At 37.3% G+C, this 15,573-nt stretch overlaps 2 protein-coding genes across 3 annotated transcripts in view; one reads left to right on the plus strand and one right to left on the minus strand.

Annotated features, from left to right (window-relative positions):
- Positions 1-2,325, minus strand: part of MRPL13 (mitochondrial ribosomal protein L13) — a gene marked incomplete at its 3' end in the record, with an annotated part of 29,260 nt that extends 26,935 nt beyond the window's left edge. For both annotated transcript variants that reach the window (XM_083854874.1, XM_083854875.1), the window contains exons 1-2: positions 2,220-2,325; positions 1,480-1,603 (exon numbers count right to left, since the gene is read on the minus strand). In XM_083854874.1, the coding sequence (XP_083711000.1) occupies positions 1,480-1,603; positions 2,220-2,246 (151 nt within the window). In that variant the 5' untranslated portion in view covers positions 2,247-2,325. The remainder of the gene's footprint in view (positions 1-1,479; positions 1,604-2,219) is intronic.
- A 613-nt stretch (positions 2,326-2,938) lies between these two features.
- MTBP (MDM2 binding protein) overlaps positions 2,939-15,573 on the plus strand; it is a gene marked incomplete at its 5' end in the record, with an annotated part of 28,064 nt that continues 15,429 nt past the window's right edge. Inside the window, 12 exons of the mRNA XM_083882831.1 lie at positions 2,939-3,002; positions 4,037-4,110; positions 4,227-4,372; positions 4,846-4,904; positions 5,726-5,870; positions 7,389-7,506; positions 8,116-8,250; positions 9,039-9,133; positions 9,912-9,984; positions 11,529-11,646; positions 14,061-14,234; positions 15,378-15,491. Coding sequence (XP_083738957.1) covers positions 2,939-3,002; positions 4,037-4,110; positions 4,227-4,372; positions 4,846-4,904; positions 5,726-5,870; positions 7,389-7,506; positions 8,116-8,250; positions 9,039-9,133; positions 9,912-9,984; positions 11,529-11,646; positions 14,061-14,234; positions 15,378-15,491 — 1,315 coding nt within the window. The remainder of the gene's footprint in view (positions 3,003-4,036; positions 4,111-4,226; positions 4,373-4,845; positions 4,905-5,725; positions 5,871-7,388; positions 7,507-8,115; positions 8,251-9,038; positions 9,134-9,911; positions 9,985-11,528; positions 11,647-14,060; positions 14,235-15,377; positions 15,492-15,573) is intronic.

Raw genomic sequence — 15,573 nt, forward strand, 5'->3', positions numbered from 1 at the left:
GCTCATCTAAGGAAATTTCTGCCAACAGTTTTACACTTGCATGAACACTGAATTAACAAATATTATTACCAAAAACAAAACAAAACAAAAAATTCCCCTGATGTTATGCTGTCCAAGGAGGTGTTATCTCACAGACACTAAAATATTTATTAGTTCAAAACCAGAAGCAAAAGAAGCATCAAGCACATAAACCACAAGTTTCTGCATACTTTGCTCTCCTAAATGTCTCAGTAGCAGCAACCAATGTGTCAACCTGTGTAAAGCAATTAGTACTGATTTACAGAATCTTATAAACAAAATTAAATTATCCTTGAAATACTTTCCAAGACTTTATAACTTCACAGACATAAAAGTATACAAGTTCTTTTGCACAGGGTAACCAAAACATTTTTCTCTCAGCATCTGCTTTATTTCTCAAGACAGCCTTCAGTCTCCAGTGACATCTTGTGGATACAACAAAATTTGCAACAGGAGAGCTCAGACATTTAAAAGTCTTTACAACACTACAAATGCTACCTTCTATTGTGAAACAGAGTATAATTTTACCATGTACACTTCAACATGTATGAGCCAACTTCAATGCTTTCTTTATGTTTCAGTAACCTCCCTAGAAAAATTTGCATGGGTATTACTGGAAACTCCATACCAGTGTTGTGAAAGATCAACTTTTTATAATTTATAAAGCACTTATCCCCATGAGACAGGCAACACAGCATTACAAGTAATGAATAGGATTACAGATTCATCTATACAGCTGAATCTCTAATTTGCAGAAAAACAAAATGATGGTTTTATTTAAACAAGGTACCTTTCAACAAGGATTGTTGCCCATTTAAGAATCAGACAGGTCCCAGCCTCATCACAGAAGGTGTGAGACAGGAAGGGGAATTTGAAGGTCACGCCATCTAAATCCTGTGCTTAAAGCAGCTCCTGAACATCTCCACAGATGGAGACTTCACAACCTCTTGGGCAACAACTTCCCATTACTCTCACAGTAAAAAATATCTGATGTTCAGAGTATCCTGTGTTTCAGTTTGTGCCCACTGCCTCAAGAAAACAGGACTTCTTTGCACCTTATTCAGAATGAAGCACTCCAAGACTGTGGTCCTGGGTACCTACTGAAAGGATGCACTCAGATGTTTTTTTATGTGCACTGTGACCTAAATATTTACATTTAAGATCAACAAGACATGTTCTGAGGTTTTTAAAAAAATGGCATAACAATCCACTGTAACTGTAATTCAGTTACTCGAAATGAATTACAAACTCATAACATCCTTTATATGCATTGGTAAAGAAACAACATCATGTTGTGGAGGGGTATGATGGAAAAAGATAAAAAAGAAAACCAATTAATTTATAATTTATAAACAATTGAGAAATGCAATCCTTAATATCAGGCTCGATTTTAAAACTGAAATTGGAAGAAACACGCACGTGAAGAAAAGCAAATTTGCTTCCAACCACTGCAATACTCACTTAGTGCATGATAAATAGGTTTATGTCTGCCTTCGAGTCTGAGTACAGTGGCAGCCGCTATCTTTCCTGGGGGCTGCATCTTCGCATCCAGGAGGTACCAGGCTCTGCCAAAGGTCGCCCATTGCTGAAAAGAAACAGGGTCCGTATTTATCACCGCTTACTCTACCGTAATCTGACTTCCTCAACTAAATTAACACTTCTTTCACGTTCAAAAATACAAGAACAAACATTGATATTGTGAATGCAGCAGCACTCCCTTCAAATAAGCTTTAAATGGAAGGAGAGCTGCGGCACACCCACTGCAGTGCTACGGACATGTGTAACACCACTGTACACGCACATGTACATGTGTAACACCACTGTACACGTACATGTACATGTGTAACACCACTGTACACGTACATGTACATGTGTAACACCACTGACAGGCCACCGGCCCTGAGGGCCTCGTTTCAAAAATACACGGCTCCTGCCACAAGCTCCCATTATGGAACCGTAAGTAGGTTATTTAACTACTGGAGAATATTTAACGCCCAAGGTGTCCTTCTTTCTCTCCCGGTGAAGGGCAGGGCTCCCCCACACGCCGCTTTCAGCCCGGCCCGCGGGTGCCTCTGTCCCCAGACGTGCCGCACACAGCGGCTCCTGCTGCGTCCCCGGGGAACCCTCCGTGCCCGCCCGCTCCCTGGGGGCCGGGGGCCTGTTCTGGAGGCCGTGCAGGGCCCGGGGGGAGCGGCGCTCACCTGGGCGGCCCGGCTGTAACTCGCCATCCGCCGGCCGCGCGGGGCGCAGGGAGCGCGGGGAGCTCCTTCCCGCCGGGCCGCGGGAAGCGGAAGCGCTGCCAGGGGAGGGGCGGGCCCGGCCGGCGGCGCGGGACCTTCGGCCGGCAGTGGGGTGCCCTGGGCCGGCAGTGGGGTGCCCTGGGCCGGCAGCGAGGCGCCTTGGCCCAGCCATGGACCGCTACGTGCTGCTCCTGAGCTGGGGCGAGCGTCGGGCCGAGGGCGGGCCCGCAGCAGCCACCGCCGCAGGTGCCGCGGGGAGCGGGAACGGGGCCCGGTGGGGCTGCTCTGGTGTCCACTGCTCTGGTGTCCGCGGAGCCCTCCTGCCTCCATAAACACCCCTTTGCTTCAGGCTGAAAGTCTTTGCTACCTTTAACCTGCAGAAGCTTTCCGGCGAGGGGGGGTTCTTGCTTTATGGCGATGGTGCTATGTAACTCCGTAATGCGTTCCTCAGCATGACTTAAAGGAGAATTTAAGAAAATTTGCCTTTTTAAATTGTAAGCCTGCAGGTGATAGTTCTCTTAAAAAATCCTACCAACCCCTTCCTCCCTTCTCCCCTAAATTCACTTTCTAATATCACACTGAACTTTATATTATATTTGCACGAAAGTAAGGTTTAACTTCCATAATTCAGTAGTTTTAAGATTATTTTTTTTCCCCTCCTAGCTGGGACTGCTGCAGACATGTATCAGCTCCTGAAAAAAAGTTGTAATGCGTCTATAAATCCAGATGCCAGCATATTTCCAGGTAAATATGGCAATGCACAGTGGGGCAAATGTTATGGAGGAATTGGCCTATGCATGTTCTGTTAGGGGAAACAAGTCAGAAATTTAAGTAAACCCACTTGCTGTGGTGCGGGCCTGTTCCTGCTGCTCCTGTTTCTGTGGAGAACTTACATCATTTCATCAGCTGAGGTGTTGGGAGATGAGTAGATTGATTGGTTGCAAGAAATGAAGGGGAAGGGTTTTGAAGAGTTGACAAATTTTATTCCAGTTGAGGAAGGAGGAGTAGGAAAGGGCTTGTTTCTCAAGTCAGTGGGAAGCGTGATATTTTAATTACTCTTATAACGTCTTCTAATTTTTTTCACTGGAGGCAATACTTGTCTGTTAGGTAACAATTCAGAACCTTAACTGTGAATGTTAAATCATTTTTTCACCTTAGAATAGATTTCTTAAGATCTGCTTTAGTACTTTTAGGGGCTGTGTGTTTGTGTTCTGTTGTTTTGGGGGTTTTTTAGTCAAAGAAATGCTTGCTTAGGTTTTTACTTGGTTTGGATATCTACTGTTTTAAGCTCATCTTTTCACAGATGTCATATAATTATGATTCATGTAGGAAAACCACTACAAGCTCTTAAAATTCTTGGAGATGGGAATGTTAACCTGTTTTCAACTTCTGTGCTTTTTATTGCACAGAAATGTTGATAGAGCATCTCATCTTGTGAGCTCTAAATCATATTTATGAAAGGTGTTATTTAGTTCAGGTCTGATACAGATTGTGCAAAGAGAAAGGAATATTACCCAGAACAGAGAAGAGGAAAAATGGTTTTTTACTTACTATCAGTCAGAGGGTCTGACTGTTGGTAAGTCTAGGCACTTGCCAAGAGACTTACTTACACCTTAATATGTTTAGAACTTAATTACAATGCCAGAGGAAAGTAGAACTCAAGTAATTGTTGCACATTAAATGACTTAGAGAGTCCTTTGACAGAGATGTTCATTATAATAGGAAGAAGAGATTGTAGTGAATTGATTAATTTAAATAATTGTTTCATCTCTTTGCAGCATGCTCAGTGGCTGGTATTCCAGGTGCAAAGAAATGGTATTTTGCAAGTCATGTCATTTGTGGTTATTACCAGGTAAGACAAACTTTTTTAAAGTATAAGTTCTTCAACCATCTGCCTGACTATTGAACAAGCTAAAACCGTGATGGTCAAAACTCTTTTTCCTTATTTAAGTGTTTTTGTTTAATTAGTTCTGCAGTTCTGACTGGGAGGAAATAAATGCTGACGCACAGAAAAATGAAGACTCTCACCAAGCAAGCATTGATGAGAACCTGGGAACCACACAAAATTATGAGGAGGATGACAGTAACAGTCGGGAATCACTGTCTCTGACTGAGTATGTGTATTATTATTTTAATTTAATAAACAGTGATCTGACATCTAACAGTGATGACCCAAGGGGATCAAGAAAGTTTAACGAGTGAGAGTTACTGCCAAAGCAAGAGTTAAGTGTGAACAATCCTCTGCTAGTACTGAAAATAATTTTACTTTGCTTAGCATAGCTTTAATTTTTTTACAGATGATTTTTGTAAGATAACTGAACAGTTTCCTAACAGCCAATGTTACATATACAAATTGCTAATTCTTCTTGAATCCTGCTAAAAGTTTTACTGCAGATTATTTCGATGTCATTAGGCCTACTTCTGTCTTAGTAAAAGAGGAGATGATTTCTCATAGCCTGGCTATGTTTGTGCAGAGTTTTAAACGTGTAAGATACTTACATCAGGTACCATTCATTAGTTGTAACTTTTTGTGTCTAAATGACTTTGTTTGTATTTTGATTCCAAACATGTTGTTGTTCTTTTTTAGTATCTATGATGAAGCTGCTGAAAGTCTGCATCAATTAGCTGATAAATTGCCTGCCCCAGGTAATCTGTCCTTAAAAACCAATCTCACTGGAGTTTATCTTGTTAAAAAAAGTTCAGAGAATGTTAGTTTGGTAGCTGAATTTACTTGATGCAGGTCTTGAATGTGGTTTAGGAACTTGACCATGGTTGGCATTGCAGATTAAGCTTGAGAATGAGTTTGCTGCTTGTTTCTTTGGCAGGGTGTAGTTCAGTAGAGTTTAAAATAGCTATTTATATAATAAATTTATCCATCTGAAATGGCACCAAAGTAATCATAGACAGTATGCAATACAAAAATCAACACAGGAAATCCTTTAATAAAAAAAGGAAGATGCTGATATCAGGTTTACATCTGATTTAAGAGCTGCTTGCTTGTTGGTGAGAGCCAAAAAGATGAGAAGGAAAATACACCAGAACTGTTGGATTCAGATTTCATAAACTGGAGATACACATCACCTTGCATGTTAGGGTTATATAATGTTGTAAAAGTTGATTTGGGATAACAAAGAAACTCAAGAAGAAGGAAAACTAGCAGTTTAGAGTGTTAAAAGTAGGAAAATGACGTAGCTTAGTTGTATGGGAAACAAACCTCACACATCAGCGCTGAGTGAGAGAGGTACAGAACCACTGTCAACCGAGGGAATGCTGAAATATTTTGTGATCATCTAAGAGAAGTAGCAAGAGATTAGCTAAAATGTGTGAGAAGTGTTTCAAATCTTGAAGTTACTTGATCTTTTTGCTGGTTTTGGTGCAATCAATGATAACCAATACTATTCTATCTTTAAATGACTGAATAATTTACTGAATCATGATACTTTGAGTCACACACAACTATTTTCTAGGCAGAGCAATGGTTGATGTAATCCTGCAGGCTGTTGAATGTGATGGACCCAAGTTAAAAGACTGCTTACCTGCCATTGGTGCCCTGAAACACCTGAGAGAGTGGCACTCTGCACAGATCACTATTGCAGCAAGTGAAGCTAAAGGGTAAGGCATTTATTTCAGGGCTAAAACAAAGGCACTTCGGTTTTGAGTTAGCATAGATCAGTGGGTTGAAATAAAAACAGTACATTGAGTATTTCACATTTATACTTTGTAAATACATAAATTAGTTGTCTGTTGTTGTATGAGGGGAGGAATTACTCATCCTGATTTGTTGTAAATGCATGTCCTAACCAGAGAAACAGGCAAAAAAGCCAATCATCTGCACTTCTTTTTTTTTTATGGGAGCAAAGAGTAAAATATCTTCTCTTCCCTTTCCGTGGGTTCAGTGTACATACAATATTTTCATGTTGCATCATGCTGTGGGATAACTTGTATATGGAATGTAGTTTTCCAGATTTTTTTAAACTAATCCATGCTACTGCTGGTTTTACTTTAAATTTTATATTACCCTTGGTATTACATTTCAGGGAGAAAAAATAGAGTGTCTCATTTTTCCCTTTTGAAAAAGAAGTATAAATGCTCTATGACTTCCTGTATGTTTTTCAAGATTCTGTTAGTATGAAGAGTTACTGAGACTATTAATTCAAGTTGAAATTCAGTCCAGTAATTTACTTACTGACCTCCTCTAATTGACACACAAAGGCCATGATGTGTCTCACCATATAAACCACAGTGATTTGGAGTTTTTTTTAATCCCATGACGGTGCGGATACTGAACAACTTGGCAAGGCCTCCCTTTCCTTCCACTCTATGCCCAAAAGATTGTAATTTGCTTCATAGAATATATGCTTAAGCTTAATCCTAAATTAATAAAACTGTTTAAAAAGGTCAGTGTTCAGTCCTTGGATAGAATAAGCAATATAGCTACTACACATTATTTCCTGAGGTACATGGAGGACAAGAGAGTTACTGAGTGACTTTCACAAGCAGTTGATGTCAGTGCTCATGGATATCATCCTGTGGAACCAGCTTTTGACTAAATAGATTTTTCTTCTGCTTTTTGTGTAAAGTGAGTTTAGTTGGGTGTAGAGGATCTCTGATGAAAGTTATTTCACTTATTCTTCCTGTTCTGTTGATGGTGCTGATTTCCCTTAGAAGGCAGACTGCCAGCAGAACCCACAGATAATGGCTGTTCTCTCTCTTGTTGAATTTGGATAATGCTTGTGCTGCAGTCTTATCTCCACTTAGAAGGTTAAGTACAAACTATCTGGACAGACCAGTGGTAGCCCCACTGATGGCTACTAGGCTTTGCTGCAGCTTCTAGCACCGAGCATTCCTTGTGTTTGCAGCTTGCCATTGCCAGTCTTACTTGATGTCAAAGTTCTCTGCTGCCACTTTCATGGAGCATATGAACAGCTTCCTATACAGAGCCTGAACAAGCAATTCTATAATATTTTTTACTTTGTGGAATATGAAGCTTTTATAAGGCTTTTTTTGTCTGTCTTGATATACACAAGAATGTTCAGTGCTAAGAGGTCATTGATAAATTCAGTCAAACTGCACTGCATGTTTATTTGTAATGCTAAATTCAGTAAGATTAATTCTTCGATGTTTTTACAGTAGCTGGCAAAAGATTGCAGACTATCTGTCAGCAGACTTTGTATCTTCAGATGATATCATGAATATTATTGATTTAAATGAACTCTGGAGAGGGAAGATTCAGATATGGGAAAGAAAGGTAAAATAACTTTTATTATTGTGGTGGTTGTTTTTTAAAGCATCTGCGTATCTCATTTAAAGCATTTATTGTGCAGGGCACTTTATCCCTAGTTGAGGTGTTAGGGCATGGGTTGGACTCGGTGATCCTGGCGGTCTCTTCTAACCCAGACATTCTGTGATTAAGCCAGATTGGTTTCAACTGTGTAATTCAGAGGTAATGTGCAATGTGTCTGCATGGGTGGCAGGATGAAATGATAAATGAGACCAATGTGTCAAGATCCGAGCTTCAGAAATCCAGATGGTCCCCTCTGAAATATTTTTCTTAAAAGTTCAAAATTAGATTGTTTTGTATCTATCACAAATCATTGTCATGTAAGTGTAGACATTGTTGCAAGCATATAGTTATTGTTTCTGCAAAATCTGAGAGCATTGTGACATTGTTTATGTTTTCAGTATTAAGGTTTTGGATTTAATAGTTGGTTATCTAAGTCTAGTATTTTTTCTTAGTTTTACAGATCTAATAAAATAATAATACTAATTGTTAAAAATAACAACACATCTAACTGGCTGAAGAGAAATAACTTTTATCTCTTTTTGACACATATATTATCTTCTTTTTTTTCCCTAGTTTGGATCGGGAGTAGATTTTCCAGAATTTTGTATAAAGAGCACTTCAGCCAAGACATTCAGGACTGCAAATTTAAGTTCTTGCTTTGCTGCTAAAAAAGAGTGGCAATCAAGGACTACTGATACTTTGCCAGAAGCAAGTATTATTCTTGGTTTTTCTTTGAGTCTTAGAATTAATCTGTTTTACTTTTTGGGGAAAATTAGTAATTGGGGAAGCCTTAGTCAGAGCTGAAAGTTAAGTATAGAAGTAATGATTGGATAAAATTGAGAAATGCTTCTTTTGTACATCTGTGGTGTCAAAACAGGTCATTAAAACCTCATCTGTTCTTAGGAATACAATACCAGTTTTTTTTCAACTAGAAATCAAGACTTTGTTCAGTGTAATACTCAAAATAGTTAAATTGTGAATTCTGTATTTATCTAACCCTTCCCACTTAATTTTAAAAGTTTGGGTTTGATTTTTTTTTTTACACTCTTGCTGTTTCATGTTTTCTATTGGAAGTAGGTAATTGATAGGAACTCCAGAATTGGATGTGTTGATGAAAACAAAAATGAGCATTATGACAATTTGTATCAGTTTGGAGTTTGTTATTGTCATTGTTAAAACTTGTGCATTTTGTATTGCATTTGTCTGTTCCTGGTAGATCATATTTTATTTTGAGTAAGAGTTAGAAATCATTTGATGCACATATGCACATGTTTGCCGATACTCTACAAAGTCAGATTGATTTAAAAAAATTAAATACCTTCCTTTTTTTAAATATAGTTTAGTATCATGTTTTGAAATGTGTTTGTATTCCTTTATACATCTTTCAGATGTTATCTGCAAGGCTAATGCCTCCAGCAAAACACTTGAGGAACTTCTGCTGATATAGCATCATATATAGTGTTATATATGTAGATTTTTATTTGATCTTTTTTCAGGTTTTTCATTATTATGGTCCTGCACTGGAATTTTTACAGATGGTGGTGCTGTCTGATCTACCTTCCATTTTTATATCAGATCTGGAGTTTGAACTGTATCCTTTTTTTAAGGATCTAAACTTCTACTGATAATATTTATAACAGAAAGAAAAACATCAGCATCTACCTGTGCAAGCAGCAGACAGATGGGGAAAGACAAGGGCTCATTCCATTCTAGCCTGCCAAAATAGCTATAGTGATTCTTCATAACTGGATTTTTTCATTTTGAAATTAAATTACATTAGCAATAACCATGTGTTGTTGATATTATTGCACATGTAATTTCTTGATGTGCATGCTGTTTGTGGGAAAAGAATAGAGAAATGTTTATTCTGTGTAAGTGTAAAAAAAAAAAAACCTGAAGCCTTTCTAATGAATGAGTGTAGCATGCTTCACAGTTTAGGAACATTTGACTACAAACTGTGTTTTTGTTGTGCAGTGGAAAAATCTGTGGGAAGTTTTAGCAGAGGAGTTCTCTCTTGAGTGTGAGAGCAGAGATCTCGAGATGTGTTACTATTGTTTTTTAAAAGTATGTACTTTTGGTACTAGTCTTGGTGTACCAATAATACCTTGGAATGTATAAGCCTGCTATGATTTTGAATATATAAATATCTGTTTCACCAGCCTATAATAGAGATGTCAGTGGAGTATGTTGTTATATAACATTTTCAAGTGTATCACTTTAAAGGAAAGGTGATTTTATATTTTGTGATACTGTAGTATCAAAAATTTTATGCTTGCAGAGCTTCTTTCAAATATTATGGTAACCTGATTTGTAAAATAGAGGTGCATAGTTCTTTGTGAAGATGAGGTTCCTTAAGCTATTCTGTTCAGGTGCCTGTCAAGAAAGAATACTGAGGAGACATCTACATTGCTTTTGAACCAGATTTCTTTTCTCTCTGGGAAGGTAAAAACTTTTTAATTATGTATAGCAAAAAAATGAAGGTATGTGTATTGCTTATAAAGATGCAGGAATAATATTTTTAAACCTAGTTTGTTCCTTAACAATTAGTTCTAAAGCAAACATGGATTTCAAAGGTCTATGCTCTACATACCCACTGAACAGTTTTTTCTTTATCTCAGCTGCCTAAAACATTTTCTGATTTTTAATCCTATCCTGACAAATAATTTCTGTGCTATCATAATTGAGGTATTGATTTTTTGTAGCAAAAGGCAGGCATGTGTACAGGCTACAAAATGTATCTAGCTACTGTGAAATGGTAAGCTTTTTTATTGTACATGTGCATATCCTGATTTTGGATAGAAAGAGTTCATGAAACATTTACAGTTCCATTTTTTCCCTCCCTCCTCTCCCTTGGAGTGATAGTGAGATTATTCATAGCCACAGTATTAGTTTGAAGATGTTTTACCTGAACATTCTGTCACCTTTACATACAAGGTAATACACTTGTTTAGGCAAGCTTTTTAGGGTTTATAAAATAAATCTAAGCCATTCAAAACAAAACCTGCACTTTGAAAATGGTGACATAGTTATTATGAATAATGTATGGGTTTTTTTGTTTATTATGGAGATGATATTCCATGATCAGGCTGTACATTTAATTTTCAATCTGTTATTTGGGTTTTTAGTAACTCCTTTTCTCCCCTGCTGCTCCATTCTCCATTAGCTTAGCCAGAAAAGGAAAAGGCCCTTTTTCCAATGCTGTACCAAAATTATCTTTTTAAATGGTTTTATATTGGTAAATATCTCAGGTAATCTTCATTTTACTTAAGAACACTGAAGACTTGGTCATACAACTTTTACAGTTGAAGGGCTCGCATTTCAGCCCAAACAGTGAAAACATATTCTCAGATTACTTTTTAGAGCACATGTTGAATTGAATATATTTTGAAAAGAACAGTTTGTCATAGGGATTTTTTTCAGTCTGCTTCTGGAAATATTGCATGTTTGTTGGCTTTTTCTAATACCTGTAATAGCATTGCTTTATTGCTAGAGTATTCAAATATGTCTGCAATTTTTCTGGTAGTGCTTATTGGGCTGAATCTATTTAGAAACATAAACATTGTCCACTGTCTGGTTTAGGGACAAGGGTAACAAGGAAGGAAAAAAAAAAATCATAGGAATGCAGAGTCACTGATGCCAACTATTATCTTTGAATTCTCTTTTCATTCTGGATAGTGCTCTACCGAAATGCATGTAGTCAGGTTATGGAGACGCTTGCAAAACATGATAAATACCTTTTTATGTATGAAATGGAAATTCAACAGTTAATGATCTCTCAATTGGACCAAAAAATAAACACAATTTTTACAGCTTTTTTGTCAAATGCAGTTCCATTTTGATTGATGTCAATGATGGATATTTTAAGTAGAGATGTTTTTCTTCAGTTCAAGTGGATTTGAAATAAATGCCAAATCAGTAGCTCAAGAATAAAGTGTAAAACAGGTTTCACTAATATTGCATGCCTTATATTTTCTCTCCTTATTTAGGTGGGAGCTTTATTTACATTGCCATGTAATGTAAGCAGTGTAGTGATCCCATCTCCTGCCCAGCTGAGCACCAAGAAATGGAAGGAATATATGGCTAAGAAACCCAAGGTCATTTCTGGTATGTGGATTTTTGTTGTGGTTTTATATATATATGGTGAGTTTTCTTCTGTACAGTTGGGATTCTCTTTTTAACTTCAATGAAATGAAGTCAGTAATCTTCATTGGCATGGGAAGATGCGGTGAATGAGAGTTCAGCTGTGGAAACTTGTAAGAAGAAAAATGGTGACATCATGGCAAACTTTGGGGAAACAAGGCATCTCCTTTAAACCATTTTTGTGTCCTGTCAGTTAAAATCCAATTTCCACGCATCTTTCTAGGGGGATTTGTAAAATCCATGGCACATAGGTTTACTTCTGCAGATGGAATTCCAGTGCTTAAAGTACTTATGTAGGACCTGATGAGGTGCTTTCATAATCTTGTTGTTCATTCGTGGTCTAATACATAATTAATGTAGATTCCAAGGAACAGTGATTGTTACTGTTGCCAACTCAAGACAAATCCTTTAAACAAGTCTGCACATGAGGATGGCTCATATTGGTGACTGATATTTTTTCAGGTTTAGAGACAGGAAAAAAATGAAAGGAATTAGAAGTGGAATGGGTTCTGGCAGTTGCCTTTTTCCCAACCTGGAAATGAAACTCGAGATAATTTTAGCAAGGAAGTAATATAAAAGAAAATCTTTAATGAAGGCCTTCAGAGGCAGTTATGGAAAGATGGCCATAAAAGCTCACCCCACAGGGATGAGTACATTTATAGGTTTTAGGAAATTAGTGTAATTGATAAAAAAACACCAATTAGGGGACAAGTGGTGATGCAATTCCCCCTCAGGTTAAGCCCCTTTTCTGGACTCCCCGCTTCAGCACCATTGTACTTTGTCCATGAGAGTGTATCTGGAAGAGTTGTTCCCTGCCTTGGTTCCCAAGAGGAACCATGATAGCATGGAACCTTGTACCCCCCGGGACTTGGAGCTCTGGAATTTGTTTTGTCTTTCTGCTTAGGGAAAGGCCATGGAAAATTACTGAGAAAACTAGGTACTAGTACAATAGGTGACAGAGTTACAAATATATGTGTGAAGAATACAGAGAACATATTTTTAAAAAAAGGCAAAAGCCAAACAGCATCAGCAGTGTATAGATTTTAAGTTGTCTCTGCATATTTGGAAGTGGTAGAGTACAGAGGGTGTAGAGCTGGTCACAGCAGCAGCATTTGTATTATTGGAGAGATACTACTGCTGCAGTCAAACGAGACAAGATCCCCAGTGTCTGCAGGATATTTGTCCTGTGCTCCAGTGGAAAGGTTTTGTGCAAGTATTAACTACTGTGTGATCAGTAATGCACAATGGGCTCTTATTAAGCTTCTTGAGTAAAATTTATAAGAGGAGGAGAAAAACGGCTTTTAAAATGTATTTTCTTGTTTAGTTGAAAACTTGATTTTTCTAGGGGCTACCACTAATCTGAGTGTACTAAAGATTTCTGAATCCTTAATCTCTTCCATCTGTGGGAAGGCATAATTCTTGGTATTGGTAGTTCACAAATGCTAGAATTAAAATGTAAAATGAAAGCTTACCCATCAGCAATGAGCTTTGAGATACCAAGATAAACTGGAGAAGGAATATATTTCAAATTACATGGGAAACAGGACAATATGACAATGTTCTTGGAATCCTTTTTCTTTCCTGTTCTTTGTCCTTTCTCTGAATTTATGTGTTGAGATGGTGGGGTTTCCCCTCTTTTCCTTTCTGTGTCCCAACTCTAAATTTTCAACAAACACAGGAATATATTATTTATTGCTAACAGAAATTTATGATACTAATAATTGTTAAGTTCCCATCAAGTTAATTATTGAGACAGTACTGCAAATATCTTAGGAAATTGAAATATTTGACTTTTGAAAAGTTAGTAGATCAAGAAGGATTCATTATCTTGATTGCTTATGTCTAGCAAGGTGCTATAAAATGTTTTCTGTGTGAAAAGATAGCAAACCCATCCTTTCACTGTTACTGTCAGGTCCCACTTTAATTTACTTTCAAAACTCTATGCTATGCCAGTATTTAAAAATAGAATGTCTTTATCTTTCATCCAGGCACAAGGGTAAAGCAGGGAGTGAAGCTTTTATTAATGAATAATGCAGTGTCCTTGGGAAGAGTATGTAGACTTATTTCCTTTTTTTCCTGCCGTTGTATGTTCATCCATTGAACATTTACATTATTTTGATGCACATATGCAAAAAGGCCTGTTTTTACCTAGCAGAACAGAAACTTCTTTTTATTGTTTCATGGTAAAAATGTAACTTTGGCAGTTAAAGGTTTGCCTGTTACTTAGCCCGGTTAAAGAACTTCTGTTGGCTGGTGGTTTGTAAGATTTGTCACAGAACAGAAGAAAGCAAATGAAACTATTTTGATGGTGGATTACAGTTTGTTTTAAAGATGTTTTTCTGAGGATGTTTCACAGTCATGTCCTGATATTTGTTAAGTTCCAGAAATTGAACTGAAAGGAGAATCTTGCAGATACTATTTCTTGCTACAAGGCAATGGCTCTGGAGGATGTAAAGCAACCTTGATTCATTCAGCTGGCCAGATCAATGGGATGGCCACTCTTGCTGCAGTAAATGGAAAGCTAAAGGCAAAAGCAGAAGAAACAGAGTCAGGTAAGAGTAATCACTTACTTATTATTGAGCATCTGAATGCAGGGAAATGGTACTAAATTTCGTAAAGTTTTTTTTTTATTCACTTCAGTCAGTATTAAAAGGGAGAAGAAAAGGAGGAATATTACATCTTTTATGAATGTGTGCTTTAACAATATTTTTCTAAATCCATAAGAAAATATAATAAGAGCTTATTTATTCACAGGATTTACTGCTACCATATCTTTTAAATTGACTATGCAAAGTTATTGTCAGTCATTTCTCATAATTGAGATTAGTTGAAAATCATTTATTGTAAAGGGACATACAAGTAATATTTGAATGCAAAACAAATTTGTGCAAGCTTAAAATTTAGAAAGTGTGCATTGTTGGTGTAAAGACTGACCAGTCTATGCCAAAAATCTAGGTTAAATATCTCTTGAAAATCCTGTTTAACTGATGATTTAAAATAAAAACTGCAAGGCTGGTAGACAAGTTGAGTTTTGTTACCACCTTCAGTTCCTTTGCTGATGTCCATGTTAGTGCAGAGTGTTTGGGGTATGGGCTGGCACTCCTGTCCTAACTGCTCCACCAGGGAAGAGCAGGAATGCAGCCATTTATCATGGGGTAGTTGTCATGTTACAACTACACCCACCAGATAGCTCTACTAACTCCTGTATTTGTTTCAATAACACTGGCAAAGAAAAGGAGCACAGTGACCTGTATCTTATCTACTTAATTCCTTATTATTGAAATAAATCTCTGCGTGATATGACTGACTACTCTGCCATTTATCCTAATTAAAATCCCATTAGTACACTGTCAGAAGACTGAAAGTCCTTGACCATGTGTTGGGAGAAAACCTTTCTTTCCTGGCATCAAACTTGGGATCTTTTTACCTTCTTTAAATGTTCGTCATGTTAATTGTGTTGTCATTATACTGGTTTGGTACAGATATTCAGAAATACTAGTCAGGCATCTCTTTCAAATTATCCTCCTGGTGTTCAATTGGAATTAATTGGTTTGATTTTTCAATGATTAGCCATATTTGAAAGTCTGGTTGTTTCCTTTGAATAGGAAATTTTTATGTTTCCTAAGTTTCTATTTTCTAATAAGTAATGACTGCAAAGCGGGATTTGTAATAAAAACTTCTCCTAATCTGTACAGGCTTTCATATTTCTGACTTTATCAAGTCTCTGCCGTGCTATTGTGGAGAGGAGATTGTTCAGAGAGAAACAAAACTGTCTCATCTCCAAGTGTTTGCCTTGAAGGAGTATCTCAGTAAGTAATAGGAAAAGTCTGATAATTCTCAAACTGGTATTTAAAAGGTCTTTATTTCAAATTGGATGGGATGGCTTACCTT

This window comes from Zosterops lateralis, assembly GCF_965231275.1.
Source record: "Zosterops lateralis genome assembly, chromosome: 1".
In the NCBI taxonomy this organism is placed as follows: Eukaryota; Metazoa; Chordata; class Aves; order Passeriformes; family Zosteropidae; genus Zosterops; species Zosterops lateralis.